At 42.6% G+C, this 21,053-nt stretch overlaps 1 protein-coding gene across 1 annotated transcript in view; it reads left to right on the top strand.

The window, feature by feature from the left end:
• The window catches only part of PPM1H (protein phosphatase, Mg2+/Mn2+ dependent 1H), a 235,427-nt gene that overhangs the window by 102,941 nt on the left and 111,433 nt on the right, over nucleotides 1-21,053 (top strand). Inside the window, exons 3-4 of the mRNA XM_069490674.1 lie at nucleotides 10,547-10,891; nucleotides 20,808-20,920. Of these exons, the coding sequence (XP_069346775.1) occupies nucleotides 10,547-10,891; nucleotides 20,808-20,920 (458 nt within the window). The remainder of the gene's footprint in view (nucleotides 1-10,546; nucleotides 10,892-20,807; nucleotides 20,921-21,053) is intronic.

The following is a 21,053-nucleotide window of genomic DNA, read 5'->3' as shown; positions in this document are numbered from 1 at the left end:
AAAAGCAAACTGTGCTGTGTGGTTCTTGTCCCCAGAGGACAGCAGTAGAACGTGGGCTGTAGGAAGGACTACTCGAGTTTTCCCTCATCTCTGCCTCTTCATGGGCTCATCATTCTTCTAACTCTCACTGTGTTACTATGAGGATCAAACGAAAAACTGGAGTTAGAAAGCACTGTTCAGAGAATGCCCAAAACAGATACTCTGGACTCCGTGTTATCATCCTCACTGAGGAAAACTTGAAAACTAGCCAGAAACTACAAAAATCAAACCAGGTAGTAGCGTATAGTGAGAAATCAGAAGAATGTGGCCACCCTGTTTTCCCAGTGGGAAATGATTAATCCCTTTTCTTTGGCAGTGGGGAAGGAGGGGTGGCAAGTGCATTCCATGCTCATCCTGGGCGTTTTACGAAGTCAACTGTGGGATTTCACTCAAGGTGAGGTTTCTACATTTGTAATTTGCCTTTCATGTTGTTGATAGGTCCCCTCCTCAGCTTATATAAATACCTGAATAGTTAGAGTAGGGAAGGGAAGATGAATATTAAATGAGCTGAGGGCTTGCAAAGGCCACCAGGAGGATACCACACTTTCCCTTAGGTCAACTATTTCTAGAGTAACAGTCTCCAAATCTCAGTTAAAAACAATTTTTTAGAACATACCCCAAATGTGTTTGTTCATTTATTGATACATAACCACACTCCTACATACCCATATAGTATATAATTATTTTTAAATTATGGAAATATATTAAAATTATTTCATAATTTAAAGGCAATAAAGATGAAACATCAGTATTTTAAAATAATAACAGCTAACAGCTATACAGTGTTTATTGTGTGCCAGGTATTGTTCTAAGTATTTTTCACATAGGAACTCATTTACCATCTTGCTAACGGCAAAGACTTCATGCCATCATTAGCTAATATCTCAAGGCACAATTCATCATTAACAATAGCAAGTATAATTCCATATTTCAACTGTCTCCCGGAGCATTTCAGGTCTTTTGGCTAGATATGGTGATTATTGTCAGATAGGACTAGATTGTCATTACTGGGAGTATGAAGTGCTAGCTCTAACATGTTCTTACTTGCTCACGTTTTCTATCAGCATTTTCTTGGCAGGCTTTTGTTTTAAACCTGTTGTCCAGTCTGTGAGGGATAATTTAATTAAAAACTTAGTAGTATAATCCATAAGACCATTCAGTCAGGGCACACGTGCCTGCCATGAGTTGCAACATGCCAAAGCTAACACATGCGGGAGAGCAACAGCACTCCGTGTGCACGAAGGGACCTCTGACTTACTGACCACATGAGGGTGCCAGTGTCAGCCTGTGTGGGAAATGCTAGTAAAGTTGAATTTCTTCATTTTTAGGTGAAAAATGTGAAAGGACTCCTAATGTTTCTCTTATATGCTGACTGATTGTTTTTAACTCCCCCTCAGATTTGAGTGCTCCGTGTGGAGAGCACTCATCCCGGGGGAGGAGGGATGGAGAGGTTTGCACACCTCTGGAGGTCTGTGCAGTGAGCAAAAGAATAGAGAGCCCCCAATTCTTTAAGCTGCTGCAAATTCATCAAACTCCACTCCTTGGTTTTCTGTGTGTTTCCTGCCTTACATCTCAGTATTTCTGTCGGGCTCCAGGGAAATGTCTGAGGTTATGTCTAGAACCTCCCCTTCTCGGTAACACATCACAAGTGGGGTGGGTACCCTGTAGCCTCCCAGATGGCTCACCCTGGCTTTTTTGACTGTGGCTTCTCCAGAGGTGAGGTGCACGTGACGTGGCTCCTGTCTTGGTGGCCACGTGATGTGGCTAAAATTTAAGCTGGTGATTTTTGACAGCCTTGGATGGCTGTGCTATAATTATACCTGAAGCTAAATGAACATCAACTTGCTTATATCTGAAATCATTTCAGCTCCTAGTTTTAGTAGATAAATTTCTGTCTGGAACCATCTTGTATTTGCTGAAAGGCCCAACTTGCCTTTCCCAGTTAGAATTCATTACGTTCAGATGTTTGTGAAAATGGGAAGAAGAAAATAAACAACATTATCAAAAAGCAGTTTCTAGAACTTTTGAGAGAAGAGGATATAACATTGGGCCTACTTTAAAGAGAGCCTAAAAGAGAAATTGTGAATTTAAAAACTCCCAATTTGTCACCTTCCGGAATCTTTTTTGATCAAGCTGCAGATGTTTTCCTGAAAAGAGGTGGGTAGGCGTGTGTGTTGTAAATTGCATATAAGACTGATTTTTTTTTTGGTAGATGAAATAATTTAGAGTGCCACTGGAAAACTGTTTCAGAGTTATTTTTTGTGAGTCATAACTGATTTCTGCCAAATTGAATTATATGGTAAGTCAGGAAAAGACTTGATACTGTTTTTCTTAAAGTAGAGCATACATTTAACTTGCGTTCATCTGGAGCAAAAACAAGGGTAAACTCTCGTTGGAAAATAATATTCATAATTTTAAAGTTCATTATTTCAGAAGCTTATTACTTTGAGTTTGCAGAGTCTGATTTTTGAGGTATGGAACTTTTCATGCTGTGCTGGTGCCCCATCGACATTTTCTGATACTATCAGACGATACTATCAGGCCACTGCCAAAAAGTTTTAGCAATCAGTTGATGGCCCAGGACCTATGGGCAATTACTAGTCAGCAACAAACACATTAAAATCATGCAAGCAACGTTGAGGTGCTAACAGAAGCCAGGGAGAGTCATTACACAAAGTCGTGTGATACTGGGAAATTGGGAAGATCCCGTAACTTGGAGTGTGAAGAATTCAATTCCTACCTCTGGCACATACCAGCAGAGTTATTTAAACTCTCTGTGCCCCAGTTTCACTATTGGTAAAAATGAAGTAACACCCTTTTTATGGTGGTATTAAGGGGATTAAATACCGTAGGTGCTCAATAGATGTCCTTTGAACTGAGACTTGCTAGAGGGGAAGTAACTTGAGAAAGAACAGACACGAGAGGTACACAGTGCAGCGAAGCGAGCAGCCCATTTGGCAGAGTGGACAGCAAAGAGCACGCGTGTGCAGCTTGGTCTCCCAGCCTGCTCAGGAGATTTAACAGTGTGGGTGACGACGTTACTTCTACTGTCTTTGTTTCTCCCAGGTGCAGGACGCAGCGCTACACAATTTACTTATTTATTGTTTTTTAGGTTATATAGTACAATTAACTTTTTTTCTTTTGGTAAACAGTTGGATGAATTTTAACGCATCCATAAACATGTATAATCACTGCCACAATCAGGGTCCGGGGCAGTTTCACCACTACAAATAACTGCCTCATGCTTTCCCTCTGTAGTCACACCCTTCCCCTCTCCATGCACCTTTCTTCCCTAACACTCGTCACACCTGTAGTCACCTGGTCATGCTCTAGAATGTTAGCGTCAAGAGCTTGGGAACCGTGACGTTCTCAGTCCCTGCCGTACGTACCCTCACTGCCCAGCGTGCAGCCTGGCACGTGGGAAGGAGGCTCCGAGACATGCATTGGATGAACGAATCCTTGCTGTCTGTGCCCCAGGGTCACTTTGTCCTTTACCTGTCTTTAAATAAGGAAATGGAGGTTGAGAGAAGTTAAGAAACTTGCCCAAAGTCACATCATAGTAAATTCCAGAGCCTAGGTTTGTCTTGATCTAAAGCCTATGGTCTTTCTATGTTAAGACATATCATGATAGATAGGATTTATTTGTTTTAACTCATTTGAAAATATGTAATTACCCAACATTTAAACTAACCGAAATTGCCTTGGACTATTAGATAATGTAAAACCTGTTTATTTACCATGTAAACTCAAAATCTTATTCTCAGAGCTAACACCAAATTGAGGAGGTGTTTCTCCTTCTACAGTGACTAATGGTATGAGTGGCTGGATGGTGCCTTATCTTAGAAGAGAATGAAGAGACAGAGCACGCATGCATGTGCGTGTTAGTGTTTCATACTGGTCATGTAGGACCACAGGGCTCAGCAAATCAAGTACTGTCAGAGGTGGCAATGTCCCTTTGGTTTCCTCGGAGTCCCTCTGAGATTCCCAGGGCCCTAGATCCAGACTGCTTATTCGGATGGCACACCCGGCCTCAGAGAGCTGAGCAGACACAGTCCTGGATAAATAAAGTGAGACTGAGTCAGCTCCAATCCTGGAGTAGGTTAAGTTTGTTACATTCTGTTTTACCAATGTGAAGTGTCTTAAATGAAATTCTTATTTCCCAAGCTGCTATACTGCTTTAAAAAATAAAAACATTGTGTTTTAACAAACTCTCTAATAAAGAAAAACTAAAATAAATAAATATATAAAAACAGAATTTAAAAACCATTCTTCTCTCTTCCTTTCTTTGTATATTTAATAAATATTTATTGAGCATCAATTCTGTACCAGGCACTCACTGCGAACACCAGCGTGAATGAGACATACGTGAGTCCCTGTGACTCGGGCTGAAACAGACGTGTACAGGCAATGCCACAGCAGTGGGATAAACACTGCTGTAGGGGACAGACAGTGGCTGAAGTGGTCCTGGCAGGCTTGGTGGGGAAGGTCATGCTTCCTTTGAAAACTGAAGGATAAATAGTTCTCCACAGAGAGAGTTAGGAATCAGTGTTCCAGGCAGAAGAAAAACATGAGGGTCATAGTTCCAGAGTCACTACGAGTTAGAAGAGAGGAAATGAGAGAAATTCAGGACCGCTCGCAAGGAGCAGCAAGAGATGCTCTGCAGAGTGAGGGGCAGCTAGATCATGCAGGGCCTGTAGGCTATGTCAGCATATGGAAGAACAAACGGTATTTTAAGAGTGGTATAGAGTCATTGAAAGTCCTAAGCAGTGAAGCAACAGAAGTGTATTTGCAGTGAAATAGCAGATTTGAGATGCTTTAACAGCATCGTGTTCATACCACTTGCGATCCTTCAGGCCTCTCTCTGAGGTTCACAGTTGCATTGCCCCGGCTGCCTTATTCCTGGCTTAGATCCCCAACTCTGATGAAAGGCCCTCGATGACGTTGGGGAGACGTTCATTCCTCAAGATTCTCAGGTCTGACTTCATGCATCAAACTGTCCTGCTTACCTTACAGCGGTTGATGGCATCACTTTGAGGAAAGAGGAAGGTGGGAGAGAAGGGAGAATCCTATATCCTTTTTAAAGTAACCTTATAGCACATCCTCTTTGATCATGCCACTTTTGAAAATAGATTTTTATTCTCTGTAATATCTCAGCCACATTTCAAGCATCATATATTTCTCTCCATTCTCGTATTGTTCTTTGAGACATCTCTCGTCTTTGGGAGCCTTCTCGGGGCTTCCTTCTTTCAAAGCAGCTTTCAGGGTGCTCTTGGGGTGCAGAGGCATCGCATTGTGCTAGTACCCCAAGGCAGTAAATTGAGGCTCCTCAGTCTACCTTGCCAAACTCTGGAGTCTCACCCAACCTTACCTGGCCCTCAAGGCCACTGTCCATGTGGTGCTGAGTGCAGTGAGGGCTCCTAGGAGGAGGTGACATGTAAGCTGAGTACTCAAAGGCAGGTGGGAGCTACACAAAGGAGGTGGAGCTGGTTGGTGGTCTGTGATGAGATGCAGGTTCTGCGGGTTGGTGTGGGTGGGATGTAAGTAAGAGCTAGAACGTGGGGAGAGCATCAGAGATGAGATCAGAGCTTGCAAGCTGGGAGCTCACAGACAGGAGCCAGCCCTCAGAGCAGGCTGTTAGGCCAGTAAAAGAAATATGACCAAATTTTGTGTTTTAGGAAAAAAAAATCACTCTGGTTGCAACTGAGGTTGCAGAGTGGAGAAATAGATTATGGTGCCAAGTGAAAATTAAGGCAAACTTTCCCTCTGGGGTGGGGGGTTCACTGTAGCATAGAGGTTAATGGCTGACAGTATGGCCCCTGGCACCAGCTACATCACTTAATAGGTGGTGACCTACAGCGGTGACACTCTGTCCCTCATTTTCTTCCTCTAATGGGAATAATAACACACCTTATAGGGTGATTACTCACAGGACTGAAGTAAGGATTAAACGAGTTCGTATTTGTAAAGCTTTAGAACATTGCCTGCTAAATAAGGTTTGTTAAATGCTGGGAAGGGTTTCCTAGACCTGTAACTGGATGTTTCTCTGACTTTAGGGTCTCTTATACTTTAACAGCTGAGCTGAACTCTAAGCATGCAGGGAGGCCCCACGTTGTGGTTGTATTTCCCCAAATAGTGTATCACTCACTTTATATCCCCCTGGCATAGGAGTACATTGAAGATTGAAATCTCGTGATGAGCTTGGTTTTATCTTGTTCAAGGGATTTCAAAAAACCCAAGGCGTAGAAATGTTAAGCAAGAGGGACGTCCAACTAGTATGTGACCCAGCTCAGGTCTAACCCCTTTCCTGCCTCCCTCACCTCGTTCTGCCCCCACTCAGCTGATTGGTGTTGAAGGTGGGCCTAGGATCCACATCTTTTAATCCTTAAGTCATTGCTCCCTTCACTTTCCCATGAAATAGAAATCTTATGCTTACACCTCTGTTTTATGGTGCTTTTAGTTGTTCATATGTGTCTCTTACTGCTGAATGTGATTGAATGTTTTTTTAGGGTAGGATTTCCCTCCTCCCTAGCACCATTGCTTTTCACTCTTATTTCTCTCCTGATCCTCACAGCATAGCTTGAGTGATCTTTTAAAAACATAAATCAGCTGGGCGCGGTGGCTCCCACCTATAATCCTAGCACTCTGGGAGTGCTAGGGTGGATCATTTGAGCTCAGGAGTTCAAGACCAGCCTAAGCAAGAGTGGGACCCCGTCTCTAATAAAAATACAAAGAAATTAGCTGGACAACTAAAAATATATAGAAAAAGTTAGCCAGGCATGGTGGCACATACCTGCAGTCCCAGCTACTTGGGAAGCTGAGGCAGAAGGATTGCTTGAGTCCAGGAGTCTGAGGTTGCTGTGAGCTAAGGTGACGCCACGGCACTCTAGCCTGGGCAACAGAGTGAGACTCTGTCTTATGAATCAATGTTGTCACTCCCACTTCAATCAATGGCTTTTTGTTGCTCTTAGGCTAAAGCTAAGATCCCTCATGTGTCCTGCTAGGACTGAGTGGTCTAACCCTTACCTCCCTCTCCAGTCTCTCTCTCCCATTCTGCCATGTGGCCATGGCTTAGTCTCATCATGCATCTTCCTACCACAGGGCCTTTGTACCTCCTGTTGCTCTCACTTGGTATTCTCTCCCCTCCTCTCCTTATCTCAGGAACTTTCACCCATCACTCAGCATGGTCCTCACATCCTCGGGAAGCCTTCTCCAATGCGCCCCTCTGTAAGCTGGCCTTGCAGCACTGAAAGTCCCTCCTTGTCCTCTCCTTGACCTTGTGATCTTAGGCTTATTTATGTGATTAATCAGTGCCTATCTTGCCCCGCCTCCAAATTATTAAGATCAGGCCACGTGTGGTATCTCTTTCAGCTAATCTTTTATCTCTACTGCCGACTATAGTGCTTATTGCATAGAAAGTGCTCAGTATTTGTGGACTTAAAAAAAACAACAACTATTTTCTCTTTCAGCACCTAGCACAGAATTGAATGAAAACAAAGTTTCAAAGAGCACAAACAGAATAATAGCACATGTTACCATAACTATACAGTATCTTTCAGCATCATTCTAAGAAGAGCCAAAAGAACTTTATTTAATGCCTTAAGCTAATTTAAAAAAAACCTTTAATATTTATTGCCATGGAGTAGATAAAATTAGTAGTCAGAAGTGGATGTTATATGCACCTTACCTGTTTGTCCATTAGCTTTCTGAAAATAAAGACCCCAATTATTTATTTAATCTTAGTATTTCATATTCTACCTAATATATCATACTTTTTTTCCAAATGTAATGTTTTATTTTCCCCCAGCTTTATTGAGGTATAATTGACAAAAATTATATGTATTTAAGGTATACAACATGATTTGATATACGTGTACATTGTGAAATGATCACCACAGTCAAGTTCATTAACAGTTACCAGTTTTTGTGTATGTGCGGTGAGGACACTTAAAATCTAGTCTGTTAGATAATTTCAAGTGTATAGTCACCGGGCTGCCCATTAGATCCCCAGGACTTATAGTACTGAAAGTGTGTACCCTTTGACCAACATCTCCCATTTCCTCCACCCGTAGTCCCTGGCAACCCCTGTTCTGCTCTCTGCTTCAATGAGTTTGACTTTTTGAAATTCCACATAAGTGAGATCATGCAGTATTTGTCTTTCTGTGCCTGCCTGATTTCATTTAGCTTGATGTCCCCCAGATTCATCTATGTTGTCACAAATGGCAGAATTTCCTTTTTATGGGTGAATACTATTTTATTGTGTATATATGTAATACACCACATTTTACCATTCATCTGTCAATGATGCTAAGATTAACATATCTTGGCTGTGGTGAACGCTGCAATGAACGTGGGGATACAGATACCTGTTCAAGAAACTGACTTCACTTCCTTTGGATATGTGCCCAGCAGTGGGACTGCTGGATCATTTTGTAGTTCTATTTTTAATTTTTTGAGAAACCTCCATACTGTTTTCCATAATGGCTGTACTAATTTACATTCCCACTGAGAGTACACAAAGGTTCTCTTTTCTCCACCTTCTTGCCAACACTAGTCTTTTGTTTTTTTCGTAATAGCCGTCCTAACAAGTATCGGGTGACATCCCATTGTGGTTTTGATTTGCATTTTCCTGTGATGTTGAGCACTTTTTCATATGCTTGTTGGCCACTCGCAGGTCTTTTGAGAAATGTCTATTCAGATCCTTTGGCCATTTTTTAATCAAAAAAGAAAAAGATTAAGAAAACATTAGTGAGCTTTAATATAATAGAAATTAACCAAAATGAAATATTTTAAAAATGAGACCATCCTCAGTGAGCTGTGGGACAATTTCTAGGGACTAATATATGTGTAATTAGATTCTTCCAAGGAGAAGAGAGAGGAGGATACAACACAAATTTTTCTGAAGAAATAATGGCTGAAAAATTTCTAAATTTGATGAAATAACTATAAACCCCCAGAGCCAGAATGACAAACTCTAGGCATATGAAACAAAGAAAATAGCACTAAAGCACATCATGCTCAAATTGCTTAGAGCCAGGATAAATACAATTTTATTTTCCTTTATAATCTTTAGAACTTTTATTGTTCTTGCCTATTTAGGACCTCCAGTACAATGCTGAATAGAAGTGGCGAGAGCACATATTTTTGCATTTTGCCAGATTTTATGGGAAAGCATTCAGTATTTCACCATGAAGTATGATGTTAGTTGTAGGTTTTCCATAAATGCCCTTTATCTGACTGGGGAAGGTTCCTCTTATTTTCAGTTCACCAAGAGCTTTATTACAAAAGGTATTGATGTTGAGCATCTTTTCATATACCTCTTGGCCACTTATATGTCCTCTTTGGAGAAATATTTCTTCAAGTCCTTTGCCCATTTTTTAATCAGCTTATTTGCTGGGATTTTTTTTTTTTTTTTTGCAATGCAATTCCTTATATATTTTGAAAATTAACCCCTTATAAGATACATGATGTTTTCTCCCATTCCATAGGCTGCCTTTTTGTCGATTGTTTCCTTTGCTGTGCAGAAGCTTTTTAGTGAAATGTAGTTCAGCTTGTTTATTTTTGCTTTTGTTGACTATGCTTTTAGTGTCATTTCTAAAAAAAAAATTGCCAAAAATCAATATCAAGGAGTTTTCTCCCTGTTTTCTCCTAGAAGTTTTATGATTTCAAGTCTTATGTTTAAGTCTTTAATCTATTTTGAGTTAATTTCTGTCTATGATGTAAAATATCCTATCACTTATACCATAATTGAGCTCCTTTTCTCCTCTGGCTAAGATCTTAGGCACGTGCAGTTCAAACATGGTTTTTAAAGGTGCTCAAATCTTGAAGTGGTCTAGAAATGCACTGGCAGGTACTAAATCTGTAACAGGCGAGGGAACCTGGGCTGCACATAGCTGTAGGGAGAAAGAGGGAGCAGAAAGATGCATTTTCCTGATGATTAGCAATATGAGAGAAAGAGTGAGGTAGAAAACATGAAAAGGACATTATTATAGCTGCATCTTGTGAGGCCTGGACTAGACTGGGTGTCTAGGAGGAAAAACATGTTCTAAAAATTCAGGATGTAGACAAGGAAGCTGGGACAATTATCTGGGAGTGTAGGGGCCCTAAAGGGGGATGGGGGTGGGGGAATAGGCCTACATATTTCCCCGTGGAGAATCTACAAAAGGGTCCAACTTTCTTGAGGACTCCAGGCCAATCCTACTTTGGGGTTGAAATAGAAAGGAGGTGAGGCGTTGGTGTTCAAGCTGGACTCTGCGTGGAGTTTCACCGCAGATGACCACGCGTCAAATTAAAGTAGATCTTGCCCTCCAAGTAGTGACTAAGTATGCGATGATTTGGGCTCCTTCCCTAGATGGAGAACTACCTCGTCCCTTGGGTGGTGGTAACCATAGTGACTGATCTGGGGACCCTTCCCTGGGTATTTCTGCCATGTTGTGACCCCACTGTTTGCAGACCACTGGGGCGGAGGCCACAGCCATTCTCACCCCTCCCTGTCGCCCTCTCCCACCAGGAAAACGAGGGCGTTCCCTGCCACTACTGGTCGCTGTTTGACGGGCACGCGGGCTCCGGGGCGGCCGTGGTGGCGTCGCGCCTGCTGCAGCACCATGTCACGGAGCAGCTGCAGGACATCGTGGAGATCCTGAAGAACTCGGCCGTCCTGCCGCCCACCTGCCTGGGCGAGGAGCCCGAGAACACGCCCGCCAACAGCCGGACTCTGACCCGCGCGGCCTCCCTGCGCGGGGGCGTCGGCGCCCCCGGCTCCCCCAGCACCCCACCCACGCGCTTCTTCACCGAGAAGAAGATTCCACACGAGTGCCTAGTCATCGGGGCTCTGGAAAGCGCGTTCAAGGAAATGGTAGGTACCGTCGGAGAGACCAGGGCGACAGGGGCCGGGCGGTGGCTCAAGCCGAATCCTTCCTTCGTGGAGGGTTCCCTGAAAGTGCGTGGTCTCAGTGCCTGCTGCCGCCCGGACGCCTCCTTTTATGACCCGGCTTCTGTTCGTAGAAGTCGGCCGCAGGATAGAGTTCCTGGCCTTGCGTGCTGGCAGAAATGTAAAAGATGATGAAAGAGAGGGGTAGCGCATGAGGTCATGGGCTTATGAAATCTATGCCTTACCACTTCCATTTCATCACACCCGTATTGGTGCCAGCTGGCCCCATTCCACTTAATGGCACTGTGAGCGTGGTTGCCATCAGTTTTACACGTGTGTCTGAAGTCCAGGGGTTGGGGGGAGCAGCGTTGAGGAACGTGCTCAAAAGTAACCTTCCTATACAAGCCTCATCTGAGAAGGGCTGTTTTACCACGATTGGTGATGTGGTTCCCACTGCTGACCAAGTAGCTGCTAGAGGAGAACAGAACCGTGGGGCTGGGATCCGAGAGGCATTGGTTTCACCTGGGCGCGTGGCTGTGTGCGTTTTCGTTTGGGTGGGTCCGATCCGAGGGATCCGGCATCCTCCATCGCCTGCCTCACTGCTGATGTCCTCAGCCGGCCTCGCCGCCCCTCTGCCCTGCAAGAATGCGCACAGGCCGCCGCTGCTTTGTTCTGTTTGACCTCTTTTCCTCTCTGAGCTCGCTTTTTTCTAAGCCAATTATTTTGGTTCCAGAGATTTTCTTTCCTGTGCGGCAACCTGCCTACAGATAAAGAGGGAGAGATATTTAAGGATGTTTATAAGCACTTGAGTTAGGTGAGTGGGCTGTAGTGTCCTTAAAGCCCGGAGATTAAAAAGTGGTGACAAGCTGTTAAATGAAACCAGAGCAGCTAAAAGCATCTCACCAGAACTGAGTGTACACACTGTGCACACTCCAGGATCTCACAATGTTGGGTCGTGTGCTAATAAGCAAATAATAACAACAGTGAACATCGTCATCTGATTTGTTTATAAGGCAAACATAGTTCGTACAGTCACACCTCAAATTTGCACCTTTTCCTTACTTAAATGTATCCCTTCTTTGGTCTCAGTTTTTCTCTCCTTGTCACGTAGATAACATTTACCCTTTGACTAGCAGGTGGTTTAAAATGCACCTCTGCCGGGTGCTGTGGCTGGGGACTGCAGTCCTAGCTACTTGGGAGGCTGAGGCAGGTCCATCACTTCAGCCTAGGAGTTCTGGGCTGTAGTGCAGTACGCCAGCTGGGTGTCCACATTAAGTTCAGCATCGATACGGTGACCTCCCAGGATTGGGGGACCACCAGGTTACGTAAGGAGAGGTGAACCGGCCCAGGTCTAAAACGGAGCAGGTCAAAACACCTGTGCTAATCAGTAGTGGGATTGTGCATAGTCGCTGCACTCCAGCCTAGGCAACATAGCGAGACCTTTGTCTCTTAAAAAAATAAATGTTTAAAAAATAAAACGCACTTCCATCTCATGAGTTTCTAATACCATACAACCTTGCAATCACCATAAAAACACCAGGCGGCTGGAAAAGATTCTTTAGGAAAAAAAGAAGCAAGGTAGGAAAATTGACTCCTGCTCAAGCTTGGTATAAAATCTCACTCTCTGGCTCTCATAGAAGCTCTGATGTGAATAAATGTTTCTAGAATACAATGCTCAGAATGCGAAATATTTAATTATTTTTAAAGTTAGTTATTTAGGCAAAAATGTGACAACAGGTTCTCCCCACATGGGAGGAAAAAATCATTTTATTATGTGGTAGAAGTGGAAAACAAAGGAAACTTTGGAGTTTTCATATCCTTCAGTTGCGACTAGTACCACGGCACATCTTTTACTTGGAACTGCTGTATTCTCAATTTTATCCACTAGAGGCCAATGTCACATTGACTCAGGCCTAGACAGAGGTCTCAGCCTCTTCCAGGCTGTGAATGGCTCGGGGTTGCTTAAATTATGACTATACTTGAAAAGAGAGGTTCATTTAGAAAAATATTTAGTAAAGCACCTCCTTCCTGTCTTTTAAATTTTTTCAGCTTATACTTATCCAGTTCATTACCTGAAATTTTCCTTGGAAACTTAGTTGTCAGCTGAAAAAAAAAAAAAAAAGCCCAAATTGCTTGCCTCCGTTTTATATGTAATTTGTTCAATCAATAAATATTTGTTGAGAACCAACTCTATACCAGGCATGAATGGGAAGAGAGCATTGAACAAATTGGGCAAAGATGGGGATTAAACACGTAAAATACAAAGGGGAAGAGCCGTGAGAGGGGAGATACAGGGTGAAGTGGGGTCTGGTACAGAGTGAAGGGTTCCCTGGGGGTGGTGCTGGGGGCGGGTGGGAGTCAAGCAGGCAAAACGGGGCTGAGGAAACCATCTGTGTGAAGGCCCCAGTCAGAGAGAGAACCCAGGTGGGCCAAAGGCGACAAGCTGCCGTCTGCCATGGTCAGAAGGTAGATTTCAAGGTTAGGAATGAGGCAAGGTGAATTGGAGATTCTGGAACCCACCTGTGGAGAGCTAGTTGTGCCATTTTATGAACCTTTAGCTTTAAGCCACTTCTCTTTTCCATGTTTATTCCTCTCCAGTCATCCCAACTCCCAGCTTCCTCCTCACACTCTAGGCCCCTGCATGCCTGCAGCCCACCTGGACTTTGCACCATGGTGCGTGGTACATGGCCTTATGAAGTGAGAAGCTCATCAGTTCTTTGGTCCTGATGGTACTTGGTAGGGTGGCCCTACCTCGTGTTGTGCCAGGGACTGAGCCGGTTGATGCCTGCTGTCCCAGGGTAATTACCAATACTGTCCCCTTTCACTCTCAAAAATGTCCGTTTGGATGATAAGTCTTCTGTTTAGCTTAATCACAAAGAGATGCTCTTGTGTTATCTTTGCTCCATCAGGAACTTCAGAAAAAAATCTCCAGTTTCATAGAAACAGCACCCAATTTAACCTTATTAAATTGCTTCGGGTGAGCTGCTGATTCTGCAACACAGAAATTACACCACATACTCTCAAAATAGTGGCCCGGAAGGCCATTGCTAACTCACATAAACTACTTTTTCTTTCTTCCCTCTCTCAATATTATTAGCTTTTTGACAGTCATTTTTCTCTTAAGGTGTCAACCTTTGGTTTTTTGAAATGCCCAACACATAATGGGGCAGCTTTGGAATTTCCAGGCCATTCCTAAACTTTTTTTTCCTCCTACAGTACCCAGCCACCTAATAGCTTTCCCATTTTTAAGTGTTCTTTAGGTATTGCAGGTTTTATGTCATTCTGGTTTTCTGTACTAGGAAACTCAATATTAAATAAGGTTGTCATATATGCATTTCAGCTTTGTGATCCTTTTTCTTCTCTCCCACTTTAATTCCTAAAAGCTGAGTTCCCCAAACCTAGCACCTGGGCCTCTACTTGGCCTCACTAATGGCATCTCTGCAGTTGTTCCCCCTGAAACTCAGAATGTCACAGTATCCCTAAAGGCAGACCTTCTCCTTCACTGAGGGTGTTTGCTTTATTTATAGTAGTTCAGTGATGTGGAACCAGAGTTCTTTGGACTCTCTTTGTCTCTGTCTCTCTCTCTCAGTGCAACGCTGTGATGTTTGGTTTTTGTCCCTATTTCCTGGCATGCAACTCCTAAAATCTTTGAAATCTTCAGAGTGATAGGTGTCTTTTTGTATCCTGATGTGAAGACTGTGGGGTGGCAGCCCTGGGTAGCTTTAGGAGGGAGCCTGGTTGCCAAAAAGACCAAGGCAGGATTAGAGGGCTGGGGCTTTCAGCCCCATCCCCCAACCTCAGGTTGAAGCTGAAGGTTGAGTTGATCTCCAGTGGCCAATGATTTAATCAATTGTGCCTGTGTAATGAAGCCTCCATAAAAATAAAGGACAAGATTCGGAGAGTTTCTGGATAGCTGAACACGTGGAGATTCCTGGAGGGTAACGCACCCAGGGAGGGCATGGAAGCTCCATGCCCTTTCCCCTATGCCTGGCCCTACACATCTCTTCATCTGTACCCTTTGTAATATCCTTTATAATGAACCAGTAAACGTAAGTGTTTTCCTGAGTTCTGTGAGCCATTAGAGTAAATTAATCAAAACCAAGAAGGGAGGTCGTGGGAACCCTGATTTGTAGCCGGTTGGTCAGAAGTACAGGTAAAGCAACCTGGGGCTTGTGACTGGCAGCAGAAGTGGGGGCAGTCTTGGGGCCAGAGCCCTCAGCCTGTGGGATCCGAAGCTATCTCACAGGTTGGAGGTGAAGTGGAGGAAACCCAGCTGGTGTCTGCTGCAGAACTGATGGCCTGGTGTGTGTAGGAGGAAAACCGCCCACACCTGGTCACAGAAGTGTTCTGTGTTGATCGTTGTGAGGTGAGAACAGGGGAAAACGGTTTGTGTTTTTTCCACCAAGAAATACTCTTCTCAGTCACTGGTATTTACTGAGCTTACATTTTATAATCAGCATTCTTCTAGACACCGCTGAGGATAGAAGTAAAAGATAAGATCTTATATCTGGGGGCATTGCTAGTCACACATTATAGGAACATAGAGATAGGCAATATCTTACTGACATTGATATTCTAAATCATATTAAAGGAGGTAGTGAAATGTTGATACCTATCCAAAAGAGTGACTCTGTTAAAAATGTTCAGAAACACCAAGTCCAAGTAAATAGTACCTATATCTGAGAAAAAGTAGAAACTAGTTGCAAAATACACACTAACAGAAAGGGGGAAAAATGCTTCGAATGAGGGGAGGTGGCAGCAGTTTCATCAAACACTCTAAGCGGCTTTGAGAGCTGTGCTTTTCGTCTTTGATCCTTGGGTTGCCGGCTCCGTGTGAGGCTGGTGGTAAAGGTGACCTCTGACCACTGGCGTTTAACACTTACTGTGCACGCTGTCAGAAACAGCTTTACCTCCAAACCCTCTGATGGCATCTCATCTTGGCTCTTCCTTTGCAGTGAGAAGGCTGTGTAGCTAATCCCTCCCATGTCCACTATGAAAAAAGAACCCTGGCTTCCTAAAGGACCATAATTGCTGGAACTTTTTGACTGACTTCCATTCTGCTTCCTCATGGTGCCTGGCTTAGTTAAGTTTTGTCACCTGTTATTTAGGTTGTTTGGCCTGGGACGATAGATGTGTACAAGATAAATGTCTTCTAAGTCCTGATTCCAAATCTCCTGCCTATTTTCCCACCCTCTCCCTTCCCCCCAAAATGGCCGAATAGCCAACATTTCAGACTCAGGAAGTCAGTTCCTTCCTGGGTGAGTCACAGGAGGCCTTTGCCCTCCTGTGAATCAGAAGAGTTCTGGGAGTAGCCAGAAGGATCTCAGAGTTCTACCCTATTTCCTTTTCGGCGTGGGTATAGATTCCCCACCACGGTTGGTTATTAGGAAGGGAGGAAAATGGCAATATTTTAAGTTGTGAAACTACCGTATACATCTTTCAATTAGTAAATGGTTGGAAATACCAGGCAGCTTGGCTTTGTTGGTAAAAATAATGTAAGTAAGTGATGACACTGTGATGAAAAGGGGGAGAACGAATGCAAAGCTAATTCATAGCTAATGAATCCTGGTGTTTTCTAAAATTAGCGTATTAATGGTAAATTGGGAACTTGCCTGTCTATTAAGTTACAGTTTTGTCTTTGTTTTTGTTAGAACAGGAAGTTCCTCCTTCTGGAAGGAGTGAGCATGTGATTCCACTAGAGGCCAGCAGGTGGCGATATTAGGTAGCACAGTACTGCTTTTTTTCTTCCCCGCTGCCTGGCTGGCAGATGGCCTTGTTCTCAGAATAAACCAGGATCAGACCTGGATACTGAAACCATGCAGAATCTTATTATTTGTGACTGACACTATTAACAGTGTGCTCAAAACCATGTTTTAACCCAGCCAGGGAGAGCTGCCAGGTCCTATTGAAACTACCCATCACTCATTCCTTTCTGCTATGCGATATTGCTTTCCTTTTGCAACCTGAAATTGGTAGGAAACAAAGAATGACCCTGGAGTTGCATAATCTGTGGGACTTTCAAACCAAATTACAACCATCACGGATAATATAATTTTTTTCTTGCAATTCTTTCTGGCTGAATTAGTCTTATTGCACACACGTCTTTTTCCTTCCTTGCTTCTATTCCTCCTTGCAACAAGGAGCAAAATAAAATCCCAAGTCTTAAAAATTGGACCTATTGCTTGATTTAGAGATAAGCCTAGCTTAAATGTAATAATTAAGCAGACACAAGGAGGATAACTCAGTCCTGCTAAGTAGAAAGTTGCCTTGAGAGGTCTTCAGCGTCCTTGATGGAGCAGATAAATCAATTATCTTGTTAATTGAATTTTGTGAGTCATTATGTGATCCTGTTAGCCCATACTTGAAAGGAATGATAGTATGTGCATGTGTTTTACTAGGAAGTTATTCTAGATTTACGTCTGAGGGTTCATTGACAGCTAAAATGGGGAAATATTCCAAATTAGTCCTTGCTTAGCACAAAACAGTAGGCAGTTTTTCCCATGATTTCATTGGTTTTTGTAAAAATACCCAAACTTGATGGTTTAAAAAAAATAGTTCAACATTTTTATTTATTATTTTACCTAGAGTATAAAAAGCTTAAGCTAATTTGAAAGGTTGAGGGTTTGAAGAAAAATGGTAGATAATTCAATGGTAAATATATCTTTATTGACTTCATTTATCATGTTTGATCTGATAGTAAAAGAACCACCCAGATGGTCCTTTAATGTTCCTTTCAGTGCTCAGATTTTGTGAAACATCTTTTAAAGAGGAGTAGGTGGTGTATGTAGGAAAAAATAAATGTGCTATTTTGGCTTCTAGGGAGGAGGGGGGAGGGAAGCAATTATTTTTAGAATATGTTCTACTTGCACACAGTTTTAGAAGAAATAGAAGAGAGCATTTTAACGTCAGTGAATCCTTCAGGGGGATGAGGTCTGTGGAGACACAGCTTTCAAATTCTTGACACCATGATCCCAGAAAGCACACTTGTAATTAAAGTGCGTATACACACATGTGTACCCCACACAGTGTGGGAGAGGGGCCAATGAAAGCGTGTAGCAAAGTTCCTTGCATAAAAAGTAGTTAAGTTCATTCTTTTTGAGAAAGTGCTGCCAAATTTAGCATTCCTTATTCAGGGGGAGCTACAGAGGGAATATATTAATAGTCAAACATAGAAACAGGTGAAAGAAACAATGAAATCAATTAACAAAAAATACCCAATCACTGTTAATATAATATAGCAAGGAATTAACTGGGTAAGCTAACTGGAATGTTTCCCCCAAAATTAAAGCAGAAAAATCTTGGTGTTGAGCACTGTGCCTTGATTTTTTTTCCTAAGGATTAAATAATTTTCAGATCTTTTTGTGATATAAACCATGGTAAATAATGCACCTACCTATGGTGCAGACTAAACTTACTTATCTGAGTCCCAGGGGAATTCTTTGCCATGGACAGCTCTTTTATATGGACTTTGTGTACCACAGGGTTTTCCCCTTTTTGGATCACACCAATGATTTGATTAAGTCTGACAAACATCATTCACATTCCAGTCCATATACTGCAGCACACAAGCAGTTGGGTGTTCAAAGAACTTTTAATAAATACTGTCTTTCATTCAGACTTTTAGGTATTTAAACAAATATTGATTCTGGCTGTGAAAGGATAGTTTCTGCAGCTAGAGCAATTCCTTCCAATGTATTAAAAACAGTAGTATTAGAGATAGACTTCATATACCAATTTATATATTAATGAAATATTTCGCTACCATAACATCAACTTTATATGAGTTATTTAAATACAAAAAAAATCTGACATTTTCATCCACAAACTCCTTTGTGGGTAGGGTTATTGGTTCTGTTTTTCTGGATTTTTTTGGAGGTTATATAGACATCTCGATGTTGTCTTTCTCCTCTCTTGTACTGCCTTGAGATAATCCTTCCCACCTGACATCCATGCCCCTCCTTCCCTTCACCCTCCAGCTTCCTACCATTCTTGTGTAGGTCCTAAGAACTGTTTTCTTGCCAATCGATTGCATTTTAACTGAAGCATGGGTCCCTGCTTAATTACTATCTCGGTGAGCAGTGACATTATAAGTTTTTTGTTTGTGAATTGTGGAAACCATTTCTCATATTAAGGAATAGGTAAGGTAGTGGAGAGATAAGGCATTGTAAAACTTATTTCTTCGTTTGTCAATTTAACAGACATTTATTAAACTACCATTTACCTGGACCAGTGTAGGTGTTGAAGGTTGTAGGTGAGCTAAAAAGGTCACTACTCTCAATTGTGGAGCCTCCAAGCTGTGGAAAGGTCTAGATGACCCGCTAAACCCCTCGCATGCCAGCTAATTTAATCCTTATGAAAATCCTTTAAGAAAGCGAATTTATATAGAGTTTAAGTAAGTATAAAAAATCTAACATAGTCCTCTGAAGGTAGACTTCGTGCTTGACCCTTCGGTAACTCATATTGCTGCTGTCCACTCCTGGATGGAAGTATTAAGTATTTCCTCACTTGTTTCTAAACTACTACATCCCCCTCCACACATTCTTACCCCTCCCCTGGCCCCTTACCAGGTTGTGTTGGTTTCTGCCATGTCCTGTCTTTGTACTTTTTCTCTACTTTTTAACCAGTATGCTGTCCCTCATCAGTATCCTCCGCTCAGGCTCTTCAGTTTCCCATTGGTAATTTATCCACCTTTACCTTAGCATCTCTGGCCCCCCGAGCTGGTAAATGTTTCATTCCTGAATTCTCTCCCCCTTGGGAGAGAGGGCAGCTGACGCAGCTGAGCTTTCATTCCGTGGGTTTCTCAGAATCACGAAAGTGGCCCGGCCCTAGATCTGCCAATGGCACTGTCCACATCAGCCAGGACACCAATTCTTCCTCTACTTACAATTTGTACCCAACCCTCATTCTCCTTCCATCTGCCCCAACAGTAGATTACTACTGGAATGTTTGGTGTTATTTTAGCTTGACATTCAGTATATCTTCCTAACTCAACTCTTATTTTTCTGAGGTCATCACAGACTCTTGCTTTTGACACTAACACAGAATTTCACAAAGGCATCTGTCTTGATGATGCACATCCGTGAACGGAAGTGTTGGTCTATTTTTTATTTTCTTGGGAAGGCCTCATTAGGTGGCTGGTTTTAACACAAGCTCTGGAGGAGGAGAACCAGGTTGAAATCCAAACACTAGCCAGGTAAACATGGGCAGGCTATCCCAGTTCTCTGCAGCTGAACAATGAGGTTAATGATGGTCATGAGGATGAAATGAGATTATGTAAAGTGCTTAGCACACCGCCTGGGAGAGAGAAAGTGCTCTGTAAATGGTGGCTAGCATTATGAATGTGTCACCATTGTAAATTGGTGGCTGTGGGAAGAGGAAAAATCAGAGTTCAGAAACGTGAATCTTTGATCTCTAAGTCATGGGTTGACTCCTGGTCGAACAAAAGATAACCTCTCATCTAGCTGTAAAAGAAACTATTTATCCGAGACTTTGGGGTTAAAAACATTGATCAGGTCCAAGTCCTTGGCATTCTCAGCCCGTCTATTGTGTGTTTCTCATGGCAGCCCAGGCAGCCCTTACAAAGACTAAATTTCCCATAAGAGATGATATTTATTGAATAGGACTTATTTAACACATTGTATTCTTCTTGGTTTTGTCCGAGTGCTATCTGTTTGCCATCCTTTGTTTCCTGTCTCTGGTTCACAGATGGTCTAATAGGAGGCAGTTTTATGCCAGTGTCCTCTCTAGAAATGTTCATTAGGTTGTAGAAAAGCACTGAAGGTTTTCTAGTCCCTTCTTGAAGTACATTCAGTCTCTTGGACTGGGTCAACGGAGCGAGGGTCAGAAAGCCTTTGATACAAATTCCTACACAGTCCAACACTAACTTTGTTTTCTTCTTCAGGACCTACAAATAGAACGAGAGAGGAGTTCCTACAATATCTCTGGCGGCTGCACAGCCCTCATTGTGATTTGCCTTTTGGGGAAGCTATATGTTGCAAATGCTGGGGACAGCAGGTAAGCTGATTCGTTGTCTGATCTTACTAATTTCTAATGCCTCTGATACTTTTTATCCTTTCTCAAAAAGATCAAGTGATTAGAAATAAGATAATTTTGCTTGGGGTTAGGTATTGACAAAGACAGGCCTTCT

This window comes from Eulemur rufifrons, chromosome 16, assembly GCF_041146395.1.
Source record: "Eulemur rufifrons isolate Redbay chromosome 16, OSU_ERuf_1, whole genome shotgun sequence".
Taxonomy (NCBI): domain Eukaryota; kingdom Metazoa; phylum Chordata; class Mammalia; order Primates; family Lemuridae; genus Eulemur; species Eulemur rufifrons.
Note: the sequence above shows the minus strand (reverse complement) of the source record. Positions and strands in the feature narration are given on the sequence as shown.